At 44.2% G+C, this 18,843-nt stretch overlaps 1 protein-coding gene across 4 annotated transcripts in view; it reads right to left on the minus strand.

Annotated features, from left to right (window-relative positions):
- The window catches only part of ZNF462 (zinc finger protein 462), a 152,599-nt gene that overhangs the window by 36,429 nt on the left and 97,327 nt on the right, over positions 1-18,843 (minus strand). For all 4 annotated transcript variants that reach the window (XM_069575514.1, XM_069575513.1, XM_069575511.1 and 1 more), the window contains exons 8-9: positions 4,361-4,628; positions 2,346-2,482 (exon numbers count right to left, since the gene is read on the minus strand). In XM_069575514.1, the coding sequence (XP_069431615.1) occupies positions 2,346-2,482; positions 4,361-4,628 (405 nt within the window). The remainder of the gene's footprint in view (positions 1-2,345; positions 2,483-4,360; positions 4,629-18,843) is intronic.

The raw sequence follows: 18,843 nt of genomic DNA on the forward strand, positions 1-18,843 counted from the left end.
AACTGCTTTTTCCTTATTCTGCAATTACCCCAATCTCCTCTCTTGTTTTTAATCCTACAGTTCTGCACAACTATCTTTAACATATCTTCAATTCTTGGTGAAATGACCCTAAAACACTACACTAAAACAAAGAAAAAATAGTTTTTGCCAGCTTCAAGCCTCACATACATAAAACAGGACTACAGGTCAAAGTCCCTTCCAGTGTGGCGGAATGTTGAAGTGACCATGTGTGAGAAGCACTGGGTCAGGTGTGGTGTGCTCCAGGCATTAAGTGTTTCTTTCTGCCTTCTTGTTTCCTGGACTCTTAGCTCAGGGAAGCAAAATCAGCGAGCTTGCATTAGGCATCAAGACTCTGATCCCAGCAGGCATGTGTGGGTGTAAGTCTCTGCTGCTGCTGCTGCGTCGCTTCAGTCGTGTCTGACTCTGTGCGACCCCATAGACGACAGCCCACCAGGCTCCCTCTTCCCTGGGATTCTCCAGGCAAGAACACTGGAGTGGGTTGCCATTTCCTTTTCCAATACATGAAAGTGAAAAGTGAAAGGGAAGTTGCTCAGTTGTGTCCGCAGTCACGTCCAATTCTTTGTGACCCCACAGACTGTAGCCCACCAGGTTTCTCTGTCCATGGGATTCTCCAGGCAAGAATATTGGAGTGGATTGCTATGTCCTCCTCCAGGGAATCTTTCCAACCCAGGAATCAAACTCGAGTCTCCTGCATCTCCTGCACTGGCTAACGGGTTCTTCACCATTAGCGCCACCTTGGAAGCTTGATTCCAGCAGGCAGCAAATGGAAACGATACTCCACCACTGAGGTGGGGTCTTACTGCTCCTGTCTGCTCCACAGTAGCATGACTCATGGCCTTGTTCCAAGCAATGGAGGACATAGAGCCATTGACAGATACATGGGCCCAGGGACCAAAAGCCAGGTGACTGAGGGAGCACACCACAAGGGATCCCAGGGGTTCCTGCCTAAGCGTCCCTGCACGGCTTGCAGGTGGACGTCCTCGCCAGCAGGCATCACACGTCCCGAGTCTGCCTGGTGATAAGGGAGACCTAAGGGTGCTGAAGGTTGATCTTCCGTGGGGTCGGCAGCAGACGTGGATGACATGCCACAAAAGGCACTGGCCAAAGGCAGTGGCTCTGGGGAAATGCTGCAAACACTGGAAATGCCCCCTGAATACCCAGCATTTCAGAGTAACATCTCCGCAGCAGCAGAAGACACAATGCATTTGAGTCGCAGGTGACAAATACTGAAAAGCATTCCCAGGTTAGAGGCAAAGGAAGGAAGACAGGCAGGAAGAGGAAGGAAAGGAGGGAGGGAGGGAGGAGGGAGAGACAGAAAGGTCAGTAGGTGGAAATAGTAACGGGTACTCTAGTCATCTTTTTCCATCCACCTCTGGCTGGAATCTCTTCCGGACAAAGTATAGTTGTTACATATTTTTCCTTCCAATGCAGAGGGCGTGTGTTGTCTAATAGCATTTTAATTGGCCAGCAGTAAACTCAGTTCAAAGAAAAAACCAAAAAGAAGTATCCTAATTCATCACTAAAAGTATCCCAATGTACCAAAGGAATCAGTATTTACAAACAGCCAAGATGTATCCACATGGAACACACCAGACACGCAACATGCCAGCTCGGAGGCATAATCATCACCTCTTTATGGGGAAGAGGTAAAACACAAGAGGCTTTAAAACCAGAATGTAAACCCACGGTCTATGGCGTTTAATATGTATCAGGCTGGGATCTCCTGGCAGTCCAGGGGTTAAGACTCTGCCCTTCCAATGCAGGGGATGTGGGTTTAGCCTCTGGCTGGGAAACGAAGATGCCACATGCTGTGCAGCACAAAATATTTAAAAAAAAAAATCAACATATATCAGGCTACTTTAAGTTTTAAGAATGTTCTCCATCCACGTCAAGGGAAATCCCACATTCTGCTTCGGAGATCATCATTTTGGTCTTCCCTTAACCACAGGGATCTTCACCTTTCACCATGAGTTCACCCACCCACTCTGCTTCTCATTCACTCCCTCCTTAGCAAGGTCGTGACAGCAGAAGGCTCAGGGTGTAAAATCTCTCTCTCACGAGGAAGCCCCGCAGAAGTGTTCACTGTGGACTCCATCACCTTTGCCTCCCTCCAGGTGGAGGAAATCCTCTCAGCAGGAAGATGCTCTTACCCTGCTGACTGTCACTGGGGTGACCGCTGTGATTTCTTTGGGGGAGATAAGGGGAGGAACAAGGGACCGGGGCAAAGGTGTTGCTGCCACCTTGAGACAGCTTCCCTCTAATGCCACCCGAGCCACCCTCCCCACACCCCCTGCATCCCAAGAAAACCAAGCTCAGAAGGTTACCTCGGTGCAGCACAATGTGGTCGATCATGTTGCGTTTGTATTTGGTGTGATAGAGGCAAAGAGGACAGCGGAGATCTTTGGGGCCCTCCTCGGGGACCGCTGAATGCCCGGCTTCCACGTGCATAGTAAAAGCAGATCTGGGAGGGAGCGGGGAGAAAGGCGATGAGTGGGACCCAGAAACATCACACTCACACCCCTTGCCAGCAGTCCTATGGAGACACCCTGCTGCGGGGGTGGGTTACCCAAAACTACAGTGGCTCATCGTGCTTGCTGAGCATAAGTTCCTCAGTTATTCGGGCAATGACTGAGCACTCTTCTGCAGTGCTAACTTCTTTGCGGGAAATTCTGCTACTTGGCTGGGCTCAGGGCAAGTTAAAAAAAAAAAAAAGAAACAGACTCCCCATTTTATTTTTGAAAATGAGCAGTTGCCTGTTAAAAATATAAAACAAAATCCCTATGAGAATGGATTTCTCATCATGCTCGGAAGGAGAAGCTGGGATGATTCATCTGCTGCCTCGGTGACTCTTCCCAGGGAAGGAGGGAGGGCGGGTTGGTTGGGAAAGCAGGAAGGTTGATGACCACGTAAAGATGCTCAGAGCTGTTGTACCAGCTTGAATGTGGAGGGTACCACTCCCTCCCTCGCTCCATCCTTTTCAAAACTTCAAATTTTACAAAGCCTTAAATGTCTCATAAAAATGGATGAAACCCAAAGTTTAATGGGCAAGGTCCTCTTCTTGTTAACCCGAGTGCCTCTCTCTGGGGAAACATGTACACCTGTCAATGGGCCCTTGTTATCTGAGTCCTTCTCGACTTCTCTCAGTTCTAAGGTCACATACATATTTATCTATAAAACAACTGAACCACATTAACAGTCAGAGATGTTATACATTTTCCATCAAATGCCAGTGACTAAGATGTTGCTGGAAAAGAGACTTGTTTTCCTATCAATTCAAGTTTGGAGGGGTTATGAAGCCCACCCTCGCCAACCTCTCCTTGTGGAGTATGCATTGAAATACTGGAGTGATCTAAAGCCCAGGCCCTGACTGCAACAGGAGCAGATAATAATAGCTTCACACCTGTAATACAGCATCTAATCTCATTATGATAGCTTTCTATGATACAGTAACATTTTGCATTTCCTTTGTGTTTCCTTTGTGCCAAGCACTATGCTAAGCACTTTATGGCTTCACTTATTATTATTTTACTCCTCACAAGAGTCCTAGAGGTAGGTACTATTATTATCTTTATTTTACAGATATGGAACCAGAGACACAGACAGGTTTAGTAACTTGTCCAAAGTCACACCATCAGTAAGTGGCAAAGCTAGGGTTCAAACCCAGGCAGCCAGGCTCCATATTCTCCACTCGTAACTATGAGCCTAAGTGGAATCTCCCAGGATGAGATGAAATCACAGGAGCTTAGATTAAATGAGAGGAAGGACTCCAGTCTTTGTCATACTCAGGAGCAAAAATGACTGTAGATTATCTTTTTCTATGTGGGGACAATCTTTCTGTGATTGTTCAAGTTTAGTCTTCCCAGTGTGAAGTCTTGGTTCTCTTTCAGTAATATGATCTTAAGAAATAAGAATTCTTTACAAGGGTAGCAGAGTATCACCATCGCTGGATGTCTCTCTTGACTTTGACTCTGCTTCTGAGAAGACTATTTTTCCCCAAAGACAAAATAAAAAGTGGGGAGGTGGAGGGCATAGATTTCCAAAAGGGAAAACACTCACTGCTTCATGCACTGGGTCAGGGAAATCCTTTACACTTCTTGGGCACCCATTTGCTCTGATTTTTAAACTCATTTGTTCTCACATAGCTCTTCACCCCTCCCCCAAACCTAAAAGCAGTCTCTGGAATTAGCCTCCTTTTGTGAAGACTGGACCCCACCTGTTCATCATCCCTTGGGCAGGCCTCCCTTGAGCTCCAGATAGAGGAGTGTAAGGGAAGCGTGTAGTGAGGGGTGGAGCAGGAGCAGCCACTTTGTTTCTCAAGGCTGTTCTTTACATCACTTACTTAAAGCCTGTGTAAAAGGAGCAGTCTTTGCACTTGAAGAGCTTCTTCCCACCGTGCTTGTCCCTGTAATGGCGCCTGATGCTCTGGATATAGCCAGAGGAGAATTCACAGAATTCGCAGTGGAGAATGGCTTCCGTTTTCTGCTCAGCGCCCCCCGCGGTCCCAGAAAGAGGCACGGGGCTCACACGGCTGTTGTTTCTCGCCAGAGCAGCGGACTGATAGTGGTTCAACTGCTGCTGAACATCTGGAGGCTCAGAGTAGGATGAGTCTGTGGACAGACAGGGGAAAATGACACCAGACACAGAGAACACAGTGGAGGTCTGATACTTGAAAACCCCTGAAAGAAGTTTTGAGTCCTTTTTCTTTTCAGGGGGCTGACTGTGATCCCAGCTTTCATCTTCATTTACATTCTACAACGCATCTCTGGGGAAAGGCAGGAAGGGAGGAAGCGTCACTTCTTTTAATCTGACTTTGAGGGTTCATGGCATTTAAAAATAAAATTCTGAGGTTAAAGGTTTCAAAGTGAAGGAAGAAAGTAAACTGTTTTTTAAAGGAAATTGCAGTGTGGCAACAGGCTGCCACAGAATACCCGTCCCTGTAGGTGAGATAAATGAACCCGCATAATGTACACAGGCATCCTCACGAGAAAGGAAAGTAGGGGGTGCAGTATCTCCAACTTTGCAGAACAGAATTATTCAAGCCAACCAGAAAAAAAGAAAAAAAAAAGGGTCTTCAACAGAAATGCTCAAGCACATGGCACTCACAAATATAAAAATGTTTTATGCCTTCACTGTCAAGCGATTTAAATTTTAAAATATAAAAATCCAATAGTGTTCTCCAGGAATGGATGTTTAAAGCTTAGTCAGCATTAAGATGGAGATTTATTCATAAATCCCATTAAAATGAAATTCCAAACAAGTCTCCCTGAAAGGTATTTGAAAGTTTTGCAATTCGGAGGAAAATGTCGGAAGTGACAGGCACAAATCTTAAGCCTGTGAAGCTCTACTGGCATGCGGTGGGGAAATCTGATGTAAAAGGTAGGTGAGAAAAATCTCAGTTTCCTCTTTAAATAATTTTTTTTTAAGTTTTAAAAAGAGAAAGAAAGTGAAAAATAAAAGGTCTTCAGCCTTTTCCCAACATACCGATCTGATACTGGGGTCAGGAATTCACCAGCACCGCCATCAACATTGTCCTGTATAACTGTGGCTACCCACGAATGACCAAATGGGCTCTGTGAATCCCATACAGATGAATTTCAGTGTGACTTTCTATGAAAAGGAAACAAAGGGCTCCTTTCTCAATGCTTTTCAAAAAAGCAGGGGTGAAATGGGACAGAAACTGTACCAGCCTCCTCCTGATTTGATGGACACTTAATTTTCCAAAGTGTGACTCCCCCAGGTGGGACACGTGGGGGCTCTGTAAAAACCCACATTTGATGAAACTGGTACCATCCATCCCGTCGGCCTCTTTGAAAGGAAAAGCAAAAACAGCAGCTTCCTGTACTGTGGGGCCACCTCCTGTCTTCAAAATACTAAAATACCTCCCCTTCTTGTTTTCTCCTCCCCCTCCTCAATTTGTATTGAAAAAAAAAACCCTCTGGAAATTGTAAACAAACCTGCCATACACACACACAAATAAAACAAAAGGAAACTTGAACAATATCTCTGAGCCTCCATGGGTTCATTACCAGGTGTAAACCAAAGACAAAGGAAGAAAGAAATGACACAACTGAATTCATTTCACACGGTTCTTTTTATCTCCTTTTTCTTTATTTCTCAACCCCAGCTGATGAACCCACTCAGGATGAGAATAATGCAATTGTCAACTCCTCTTTCTTTCCCTCAATAGCAGGTTTGTTTACCATTTCATGGATTGTTTGAGATGTTTTCTATTTAAGCTCTCAACACTAGTTTCTGTTTAAGACACACGCACAATGAAGCAAAAGGCACTGTCTGCCCACCTCTCTTGTTAACAGGAACATGAGCTCCTGGGTAAGCACCACCACCCCAGGACCCTGGTCAGCCCTAACATCTGGGCAGCACCGGTTCTGGCTTGCCCTCAGTTCTGTAGGAAAGAAATTCTGCAACTGACAAGGCCAAAGTCAGGTCCAACTGCCCTGAGTTGTCAACCATTCACAAATCTACCTAGAGACCAAATCAAAGGAGTCGTCCATTTCTCAGTAAGCAGCCACCACTGCCTCCAAGGTGGGCTTCCCAGGTGGCTCAGTGGTAAAAGTTCTGCCTGTCAACGCAGGAGATGCAGGAGAATTGGGCTCTATCCCTGGGTGGGGAAGATCCCCTGGAGAAGGAAATGGCAACCCGCTCCAGTATTCCTGGAGAATCCCATAGACGGAGGAGCCTGGTGAGTTTATGGGGTTACAAAGAGTTAGATACGACTGCGCGCCTAAACAATAACTGCTTCCAGGACTCAGCACCCGCTTGAGTGAGGCCCACAAGCTAGCACGGATGCTGGCATTCACCTCGGATGCAAGACACTGGACAGCTTCAATCCCTTTATACCAAAATCACAAAGGGGCTCCTAAGGTGATGATAAACCAGGTCAATCTGTCTCCCCTACCTTCCACCACCCCTAGTCTAGCACATGCCACTCTCCTGGGTAAACTTTCCCAAGGGGAAGGTATTTGACAATACATTTTTTCTCGTTTCTAGGGTCTAAGGCATATTAACTACTCCATCGCAAAAAACCAAATTCTTCGATTTTCACACCGGTACTTCTATGATATGAAACTTGAAGAAATAAAAATTGCAAGAAGTCGTGGAGAAAGCATTCCAAGAGAGGAAATTCATCACCTGTCTCAAATGGCGGTGTGAAAAGAACAACTCTACATACTCTGTGTCATAAAATCCTTCTTTCCTGGTTAGAATCAGGTGGACAGGTTTACTTACAAAAATACGCAGATCCCACCACTTGGGATACGTTTGAAAGAATGCCAAGGTAACAATTTTTGGGTCTCCTGAGAGCTTTATTGTCCTCTATCGTGCCAAGACACACTCTTCCTCGCTCTCACTTGGAGTTTGTGAATAATACAAACTTTAACACTTCAGGCACTAAAGTGACAAAGATGCGAGTATATCTGATTTCACTTATCCCAAAAAAGTCTACCCGCTGAGCTACACAAAATCCCAGTTTGTTTGCAAGGCCCGGCTAGAAGAGCAGAAGAGGGTGGTATTGTGCCCAGTTAGAAAGACAAACAGATTGTTAGCAGTGAAGGGTATGTCACATAAGTTAAAAATCATCATTAAGGCTATTTTCCTTCATTCCAAGCTTAAGAAAGGAAAATAAAAAAAGAAACCCTGTGCTTGGTCAAGGGCCCGACTTGTGGTCACGGGGACATACAGGAGGTGAAGCACAGGAGAGTGAATCCAGAGAAAAGCCCTGTACCCAACTGCCGGCCACACAAGCTCCCTCTTTACCCCGGGCAGGGCCAGATGTATCTACAGTGGAACCAACAGCCAAGAGGGTGTCAGTCCATCCATCCTTAATCCAACCCTGAGATGCGCAGTTCAGCAAAGAATGTTGGTCTCTGACTTGTGACTATCTATACACAGAGTCTGTAAGGCCTCCGCAGATGACCATTTTGCCTTTTTGAGGTCTTACAAATAGCTGAGAAAACAAAGGAAGCAAAAGGCAAAGGAGAAAAGGAAAGATATATCCATCTGAATGCAGAGTTCCAAAGATTAGCAAGGAGAGATAAGGAAGCCTTCCTGTGTGATCAATGCAAAGAAATAGAGGAAAACAATAGAATGGGAAATACTAGAGATCTCTTCAAGAAAATCAGAGATACCAAGGGAACATTTCATGGAAAGATGGGTACAATTAAGGACAGAAATGGTATGGACCTAACAGAAGCAGAAAATATTAAGAAGAGGTGGCAAGAATACACAGAAGAACTGCACAAAAAGATCTTCATGACCCAGATAACCATGATGGTGTGATCACTCACCTAGAGCCAGACATCGTGGAATGCGAAGTCAAGTGGGTCTTAGGAAGCATCACTATGAACAAAGCCAGTGGAGGTGATGGAATTCCAGTTGAGCTCTTTCAAATCCTAAAGGATGATGCTGTGAAAGTGCTGCACTCAATATGCCAGCAAATTTGGAAACTTAGCAGGGGCCACAGGACTGGAAAAGGTCAATTTTCATTCTAATCCCAAAGAAAGGCAATGACAAAGAATGTTCAAACTAAGACACAATTGCACTCATGTCACAAGCCAGAGAAGTAATGCTCAAAATTCTCCAAGCCAGGCTTCACCAGTATGTGAACAGAGAACTTCCAGATGTTCAAGGTGGACTTAGAAGAGGAACCAGAGATCAAATTACCAACATCCACTGGATCACAGAAAAAACAAGAGAATTCAAGAAAAACATCTACTTCTGCTTCACTGATTATACCAAAGCCTTTGACTGTGTGGATCACAACAAACTGTGGAAAATTCTGCAAGAGATGGGAATACCAGACCACCTTACCTGCCTCCTGAGAAATCTGTATGCAGGTCAGGAAGCAACAGTTTAAACTGGACATGGAATAAAGGACTGGTTCCAAATAGGAAAAGGAGTACATCAAGGCTGCATATTATCACCCTGCTTATTTAACTTACATGCAGAGTACATCATGTGAAATGCCGGGCTGGATAAAGCACAAGCTGGAATCAAGATTGCCAGGAGAAATATCAATAACCTCAGATATGCAGATAACACAAGCCTTATGGCAGAAAGAGAAGAGGAACTAAAGAGCCTCTTGATGAAAGTCAAAGAGAAGAGTGAAAAAGCTGGCTTAAAATTCAACATTTAAAAAACGAAGATCATGGCATCTGGTCCCAACACTTCATCGCAAATAAATGGGGAAACAATGGAAACCGTGAGACTTTATTTTTTTGGGCTCCAAAATCGCTGCAGATGGTGACTGCAGCCATGAAATTAAGACGCTTGCTCCTTAGAAGAAAAGCTATGACCAACCTAGACAGCACATTAAAAATCAGAGACATTACTTTGCCAACAAAGGACCATCTAGTCAAAGCCATGGTTTTTCCAATAGTCATGTATGGATGTGACAGTTGGACTATAAAGAAAGCTTAGTGCCAAAGAATTGATGCTTTTGAACTGCAGTGTTGGAGAAGACTCTTGAAAGTCCCTTGGACTGACTGCAGAGAGATCAAACCAGTGAATCCTAAAGGAAATCAGTCCTGAATATTCATTGGAAGGACTGATGCTGAAGCTGAAGCTCGAATACTTAGGGTCACCTGATGCAAGAGCTGACTCTTTGGAAAAGACCCTGATGCTGGGAGAGGTTGAAGGCAGGAGTAAAAGGGAACAACAGAGGATAAGATGGTTGGATGGCATCACTGACTCGATGGACATGAGTTTGAGCAAGTTCTGGGAGTTGGTGATGGACAGAGAAGCCTGGTGTGCTGCAGTCCATTGGGTCGCAGAGTCGGGCACAACTGAGTAACTGAACTGAACTGATACACAGAGTTTAGGAAATTAAATTATGATTTGTAATTGCAGTTATAAAATAAATTTAAGTTATATGGAGCTATTCATTCTGTAAGCTGTCTATAATAGGAAAATGATTTTGTAAAAGCAGGCTCACACTAGAACTTTAGCATGGACAGCTACAGCGTTTCTAGGTGTGGGTTTGGAAGTTACCAAGAGCTAGCACTGGATTTCCGCAACTACTGCGTATGGCATAGGTTCTCATCCCAGTTTCACCGATGAGGTGGCTGGAGCTGAGAATGGTTGGCTACACAGCTACCGAGAGGCAGAGGTAGGATTTGAACAAAGATCTGTCTGACTTTAAAATACGAGTCTTGTCTATTACGCATCTGTACTCAACAGGTTGACCTCTGGGGTCCCACGATGCAAGTCAGAAGAACACCAAGGAACACCTGAGTGTTCCATTAGCAACACACTCATAGCAGAGAGGAGAAAGAGAAGGTGGCAGAAAGACAGAAAGTAACATCCAAATGGATAGAAATTAGAGAGAAAATAACACTCAACTGAATACCAAGAGAACACTAAAATGAGCATTTCAGAGCACATGAGGAAGAAAAGAATCAACAAGGTAAGATTCCTGGGAAAGAAAAAGAATATCCAACATTTCAAAATGCTTTATAGAAACACAAAAACCCAGCAGGTATTTGCGTACACGTGTTGCACAGGTAAGCACGGTCAAGCACCCAGACCTGGAGATGTGCTGGCCCACAGGTCATGCTTCGATCAGATGCCGCATAAACTGCCCTCAAATAATCACGCTCTAACATGCCTTCGGGGGAGCCTGACTGGGAAAGAAAGGTATCCGAATACCAATGGGAGACGGGTGCTTCTGCGGCTCTTGGACAGCTCAGGACTTCAAACCAGAGACAGCGCTAAGTTCCAGATGAGACCTCCTGCCACTCTCATTCAGCCAGGTTCCTGGAGAAATGGGAAAGTTCTGACTCTCATTCCAGCTCCCCAGAATTCTGGCCAAACCAATGTTAAGTATCCATCCAAAGAGTGTTTTCCTTTTTTCTCCAAAAACGCACCAGCACAGAAACAATCACTGGAAATCTACTGAACTCTGGAAGAACAATAAACCATGACAGAATGAAGCTCGCTTGAATATTCTGATTCTACAAACACTTGGTGGACACCCTCTTCGTGCCAGGCCATGAGCAGGCTCTATGGACTCAAAGTCAAAGAAGGTGTGAGGTGGGACTTCCCTGGTACAGTGGTTAGGACTCCACACTTTTACTGCTGGAGTCCCAGGTTCAATCCCTGGTCAGGGGATCCCACAAACCATGCGGTCAAAAAAGTCAAGGGACAGGGGGTGGGGGTTTGATATCCGGTCAGGGGATCCCACCAGTCATGAGGCACAGCCAAAAAAAAGAAAAAAGCACTAGAGATGCCTTCCAGAAGCCCAGATCTAGAGACACAGAGCAGCTGGCTGTTATGAAAATACATGCCTGCTCCACATCTAACACACTTCCTCCACTGATTAAAGGAGTAAAAGAAGCAAAGAGAACAAATGATCAGTAACAGGGGAGTTTAACTATTGCAACATTAAGGAAGACACAGGGAAGAGTTAAGAGTCAATTGAGCAGTAAATTGTGGGAGGACAGCCCCCTAATGCGCTGAGTGACCTAAAAAGGAGGCTGTACAAGAGGATCAATTCTCAATTTTCTACAGCTCTGCAGAGAAGGTGTGAGTGAGGGTGAAAAACTGGTAGAAGTACCTTGGTGCCAGCAACCACATTTTATTTGAGCTAGATTTTCAAGCAGACGTAGAAGAGAGGCTCTTTCATCAGGGAGAAAGTACCAGGGGGAAATAAAAGACAAGAAGATTTCAGGCAAGCAAATGTTAGATGTGGACGTGGAGGGTGGGGGATGGTTAAATGACACCCATTCATTCAGTAAACATTTACTGAGTATCTAAGTCCATGTGAGACCCTGTTCTGGAACAGGTGGATGTGGTTGCTGCCCTCAAGCAACTCACCATCTCGGGCAGACATGTAAATAATTGATGGTGACACCCTGCATCCCCAGAAAAGTCTCAAGGGAGCACTTATCTCCATGGTCCTAGTGGAGAAGACAAAATCAGCCGTACACGGTGACTGATGGAAATGGGAGTGAGAGAGACAGAAGGAGGATGTCAAGAAAACCTTGATTGCCAATAATAAATGGAACTAGATCAGCTAGTGTGTCAATTAATGAAAGCAGCACCAAACATGGAGATACCTAAGTGTTCAACTCACCACACCTCCATCTTTAGTCATAAACAGAAATTAAAACAACTACATTCTTTTCACAACAGGGAAAAAAGGGACTTAATGCCTACAGGGAAAAGAAATAAAGATCAGAGGATGAGTCTGAGTGGGAAACTATGTACACTGGAGGCTGAAAGAGATCGCTTAGGGGAAGATTAAGTCTTCAGATCCTAAAATAGCATAGTGTTCAAAATGATGAACGGATTATGACTGTCTTCAGAAAAGCAGGTGATTTGGCAACTAAAGGTTGGCAGTATAAGAAAACAGAAACAGAATATTACCTGCAGATAATTTAACAACAAATTTTGTAAATGCCCAAAGTTAGGAGGTTGGAAAGTGTGCAAGTATTAAGTCTCAGTCATGTCTGACTCTCTATGACCCCATGCACTATAGTCCTCCAGGCTTCTCTGTCCATGGAGTTCTCTAGGCAAGAATACTGGAGTGAGTTTCCATTTCCTTCTCCAGGGGATCTTCCCAACTCAGGGATTGAACCCAAGTTCCCTTCACTGCAGGCAGACTCCTTACGATCTGAGACACTAGGGAAGCCCGTGGGGGTGGGACCTAAATGTGCTGGAAATACATCCTGTTTCTGGAAAAAAAACTGACAAAGGCACACTAACAATGGCAAGAGAGCAGGCTGAAGACATACTTCAGTTAATAGCCAGGAAGCTTCTGGAACAGCATCAGCTCCCATCATACAACGGCTAAGAAACTCAGGCAAAGGATAAGAGGGTCCAAGTATTTCCATGGACATGATAGCAACCCAGGTATCTGCTGGTAATGAGATAAGAGAATCTTCTTACTCTATTGGCGAACTTAGACATGACCTGAGTCTTCATCTAAAGCTGAAAAATGGTGTCTGGCAGACGCCTTAAATTCAGCATGCTGCACACAGCCACCATCTTTGCTCAAACATCTCCGGTGCTCTGAATGTGCGGCAGTGACTCAACGCTTCATTCAAGCCCAAAGTGTGGGACTCCTCCTTCCAATTGTCAGGCATTTCTTGTGGTAGCACATTTCCCAGAGACACAGATCACTTCTCACTTCCAATCACCTTTCTCTCCAGGCCCCTGCCTTCCTTTCTCACTGTTCGTTCAGGTCCACAGAACCCATATGGGCAACTCTAACACCCTATGAGCTGGTCTTTCTTCCTTCTAGATCTGTGCTACTTTGGCAAATGTACATATCACAGAGATATAATGTATATCACTTTTTACAGGAATATGATAATGATGCCCCAGGGCTCAAGGATAAAGTCTGCTCCTTGGAACACATAGCTCGGAGCTTCCAGCCTCACTTTTAGATAATTTCCAATTCCTTGCACTTTCTACATACATCGTCATTGGCAATCAGTGGTCAAGGGCTATCCGAGGCTCTTCTTCTTCTTCATGCCCAGTAAACCCCTACCCATCCTTCAAAGCCCAGCCCAATGCCTTCCCTCCCAAACCCAGACAGAAACCTTCTCTCCTCTGTGCTTTGCCAACACACACTGTGATCCTCACATGGATTTTATTAGACTTCAGCTTACACTTATAAGTTCTCTTAAGCAACCTCCACCAACAAACTTGGGCATTTATCAATGCCTTGATCTTAAAGCATCCATTGCAATGGCAAACGGGCTGGTTGTTGGAACTTCCTCTAGCAGGCCTACCCATTTTTGCTTTCAGCAGTTGTGTTAATGCTAACAGAAATCAGTCTTATTTTCTCTTAAACTTTTTTGTACTTGTTATATTTATATTTGTTACTGAGCTTGTTCAATTTACTTAATATTACCAAAAAGGATGAAAGATGGGTATAAAAATCGCCATTTCTATGAAAGCTATGTTAAATGCTTTGAAAAGATTTGAGAAAGTTGCTAAAAAAATTATTGTCAAATTACATTTTGGCAAGATAAAAGGGAACACAAAAGTCTAGAAGGACTCTGCTCTAAGACTCTTTCATAAACGTCTAAATTATCATTCAACTTAAAAAAAACTTGAAACCAGAGCTAGTATAGGTGATTGTGGTTTATGCAAGAGAGAAAAACGGGGAATGCAATCAAAAGACCCAGACATAAGTTTGATCCTACAACACAATCCAGATGAATGAATTTTTTTATTTTTTGGCTGAACCACATGTGGGATCTTAGTTCCCAATCAGATTGAATCCACGCCCCCTGCAGCGGAAGCACAGAGTCTTAGCCACTGGACTGCCAAGGAAGTCCCTGAATGAATGCACTTTTAAATGAAAATAAAACATGTAAGGCATTTTCAAAGATTCCCTGCATTATGAAATTTTCAAATATTACTGGGAAACCAGGTCTGATTATATCAAATAAGTTTCAGCTGTATCTGTCCATATGTTTGACCCTATGCTTAGTTGCTCAGTAGTATCCAAGTCTTTGCGACCCCATGGACTGTAGCCCACCAGGCTCCTCGGTCCCTAGGGTTTTTCAGGCAAGAAAACTGGAGTGGGTTGCTGTTTCCTTCTCCAATGTTTGACTCTATTTTATATTAATTCAGAAAATATTTATTGAGAGGCTTTTATTTCTAAGGCACTTTCAGTGGGAAAAAAAAAAAAAAAAAACCAGCAAGGATCCTTGCCCTCGTGGGACTTACATTTTAGCTGGACAGGAATAGTATATGGCATGCTTTTATAGCCAGAGACTGGCCGTCCTTTCATTAAAAAAAGGTACTTAAGAAAATGTTTGTTGGATTGAATTTGTGAGCAATTTTCTTACATTCTACCCTATACCTCTATCTATCTAAGTTACAAAAAACTGTATGTCACGTAGAGCTGTCAAGATGATTCACAGATTCAAAAGATTTATTTAAGATTTCTTAGGTTCTATCTGAATTCGTTTGAAACTCAGTTTCGTTCTCAAGGTACCTGCTGTTTGCTCCATGTTAACGGGGGACAGAACGTGGTACCCACAACACGACTGACTACAAATCACCAATGCAACTTCCCAAGTATTTCCTTGGAAGATTCTCAAAAAGGCTCTCCAGATAAAAGACTGGGCCATTCTGAAGGAAAACTATTAGAAACTAAGCTTTGGAACACAAGCCACTTCAGCTCCTCCTGGATAGTATCGAAAGGGGGAACATAAATCTCTAGAGGCAGCCATGTGACTTTATTTCCTTCTTTTGATTATGCCTTGAAAATCTCCAGGCCAAGGACTCTGGCACCTCCTTCTTCTGTCATCAGGAGAGTTCTCTGGCCTGGGTGCACAAGATTATGATACAATGGCCAGGAGGACAATGGGCGCTGGATGACTATATATAGGAATTCTGGGCTTGGTTGTCATGGAGGCAAACGGAAAAACAAATGTCTAATCCTGAAAATAAAGTTGAGGCCAAACTTGAAGGAAACACACACTGAAAACTTCCTGTCATTCTGATGAGTAAAAACAAAACCTTGAAATATGATCAGGGAAAACAAAACAAAAAGTTAAGTCTTCAAAATGATAAAAACAGCATTAAAAAAAAAAAAGAGCCACTGTCCCTTGTTGAGATTTAGTATCTCATAATCCGTAAGGTCACTGAAAGGGTCTCTCAAAGGCCTTATTGGCAAGAAGCTTCATGTTCTCATTTTCTCTATATTTTGGCAGGGAATTCAGGCAAGTCTGATCTAAGACAGAAGATTCCAGGACTTACAAGTCACTAGGTCCTATCGTGGGGGACAAGACAATCTGTTCTCTGTATCATTTTTCCACAGTGGCATCACTATCCACCCAATCAAATCAAAACGAACCTTTGATTCATTTCTCTTCCACTGAAGGACTGAGAAAGCCCTATTGGTTCAACCTCCTATAAAGCCCGTATCTGTGACCCACTCATGGTTGCACAGCTCCTGCTTCTGGTTCAGGTCCCTGTGGTTGCTTGTGTAACCTTGCATTGCAGGATGTTCCTAATTGGCTTTCTATCTTCAGGTGTCTCCTCCCCCTAAGATTCCTTGATTTTCTAAAAGTATGATCAAGGTATTCATGCCTTCTTACAGGAAAATGTCCAACCTCTGAACGTCGGTGTCCCAGTCCACCTTCATCTTCCCAGACCTACCTCAGTCCACACCCACCCTGCTCCCACTCAACGCTACTCTCAGCCACGCGGAAGGTTTCTAACACTCACTCCATGTGCTCTTTTCCACCGTTTCCTTGAATATCCCTGCAATATCCTTCTTCCACTTCTCAGCCTGGCAAATTCATCTTTCAAGACTGAATTCAGTTCAAATTTACCATCACTGTGAAGATCTTCCTTGATCTTTCTAGATACGCTTATTCAATTCACCCTCTCCATGCTGCATGCAGGTTAACTTATTTTTGCCTCCAGCAGACTATGATCTCTTTGCAAGCAGGATATCTGTGCATGTACACATCCATCCATCCATCACATTTTTTTTTAAGTTCATTATCTCCCAGAGCTTAGTTCAGGGCCTGAGCCAAAAGAGGTGCTCAATAAACATGGTATAAAGATCCAAAAAGAGTTCAAACTGGGAAAACTGCTCTGCAAAACCAAGATTTAACAGGAAAATCCAATTAACCAAATGTCACTCTCTCTTTGAACACTGAAGTTAATAGAGCTGGCCCACTGAAACAGTGATCCACTTTTATTGAAATATGTCTGGGTCTTTTTTTTTTTTAATTAGCTGAAGAATGACTTCTGGAACATTTGAAAATTTGAATGGCAGGAAATTCATGATCCATGACCATCCCAAGAAGTCACAGGCATACTTTCTGGTCTTCACCCTAAATCAGCAATAAGTCTAAACTCTGAAATAGATGGTATCAGGACATGTAGGAGCCACTTCAGATGAATCAGCATGCAGCTCTCTCTCCTTTCTTGTACCCACTGGTAGGAACAGATCTGTGGTAGGTACAGATGTTCGCGAAATGCGCAGGTGTAAGAGGTACCATGTATTTAAATGCACCATGACTTTGCTACCACCGTCAGTTCCTAAGGCCATGAGAATAGACGCCTCTGCAATCCAGGATGTGTTCATGGATGACATTCAACAGTGCATCCTCACTGCAAGAAATATTTTACCAATTCTCTTCCACCATGAATGCACTCTCCTCCCAGATACGTCGGGTAAGGTTATTTATTTTGCGGAAGGATTTCTGGTAGCTCAGAAAAGCAGAGATGGTTTCATGTCACCCAGCCAGTAAATGGAGAGACAGGAACATAACCCAGAGCTCCTGCATGCCCCAGTTTCGAAAACATGTTCTTTTTCTGCCACATCCATTAGCAAACATTGCAGGTATTCCTCTGTACTAAGTGATATTTGTAGCTCAAAGTGTGTGTTCTTGAGAAACCCGCCTTGAAACCGGCTGGAAATCTGTCAGGAAGCAAATGAACACGTGGCAAAGGAGCCTCTTTCTCTTATTTTTTCGGGAGGAAGCTCTGGGTGGCATCTGCCATTGTTCACTGAGATGCTCTCACAATATCGAATGCATAATTCACCTGCGACTCTTTGGAATTGTGTGATGAGGAAGTAATGCTTCCCGCTGTTCGTTTAGATCGTATAGATGTCTTTACCACACAGAAAATCCAATGAACAACGTGGAGGACAAAAGCCTCTTTGTATCAGTGACTTGGCCGCCACTGTCCAGAGCTTGCTAGCAACTTCAGATGGTATTTAGAGCTCACAGGCTGTGGGCAAGGCCACCGTGCTTCCTCCTCAAGGTTCAACTGGAGGGAAGATACCTACTGACTTCAAGGAGGCAGTCACAGCATACAGCTTGCGACGATCAGGCCAGGGAGAGCCCGCCCAGGGAACAAGGCAGAGACTTCTCAAAAGCTCAGCGAAATCAAGAGGAAAGAACACATCTGAGGAGAAGCGTATATATTTAGATACGTGTCGAGTTCTAAGCGATGGTATGGAAATTGGGTGAGAACAACCAGAGCGGATCAAGAACAAGAGGAAGCAGCCACACTTTAAAGTGCACAGTTATTCTAAAATTGTCTCCCAGCAGCGGGCATCTCTGAACCAACACACCCAGTGGGTTTCTTACCCTTTTCTTCTTTTCTTTTCACTTATTCCCAAGCAGGGGAAGAAAATCCTGGCTCTAGATAAAGTTATATATTTTAATCATCATTAAAGCAGTTAGTTCCTCTATTAGGACACACACTTCTCCACTCACTCCAAACTCCCCTTCAGGACACGCGCTAGTGATGCTGGGCTCAAGTGGAGGGCATGAGCCTCCCAGATGCAGAGGGACCAGGCAGTGAGATCCAGGCTCATCTGTTACTGGCCTCGCGGCTCTCGGTCAGCAATTCTGTCAGGTGCTTCTTCACAAAGTCTCTCCTTGATCTGTACCATGACCTTGTAACATAAGCCGTGTTGTTACTTCCCACTTTACAGATGGGAAGGCCAAGGGAGCACCTGGGAAACAGGCCACCTCTCCGCTCCCCGGGGCGTGCACGCACGCCTCCTCGTAACCCTGGGGACTCTCCATTAAGCAGACTTCCTGTTCCTCATTTGTAAAATGGAGCTGGTGACACTGACGGCTGCATAGGGTGCCGTGGACAGAGGACAGCAGTGTGTGAACTATAATGCCTGGCATGGGTGAAGTGGGGGCTCTTTAAGGGCCTCAGTCCCATAGCAACTAAAGTTGACGTGGTATATTTTGCACTAAATGATTAATTGCCTCTTGCTGTTTATGGAGAGCTTTCTGTAGACAGAAGAATTTGATCTCCTTATCTGGACTGCGGGATAGAGTGGAACGGGCATCTCTTACACCGCTC

This window comes from Ovis canadensis, chromosome 2 (genome assembly GCF_042477335.2).
Source record: "Ovis canadensis isolate MfBH-ARS-UI-01 breed Bighorn chromosome 2, ARS-UI_OviCan_v2, whole genome shotgun sequence".
NCBI classification, from domain to species: domain Eukaryota; kingdom Metazoa; phylum Chordata; class Mammalia; order Artiodactyla; family Bovidae; genus Ovis; species Ovis canadensis.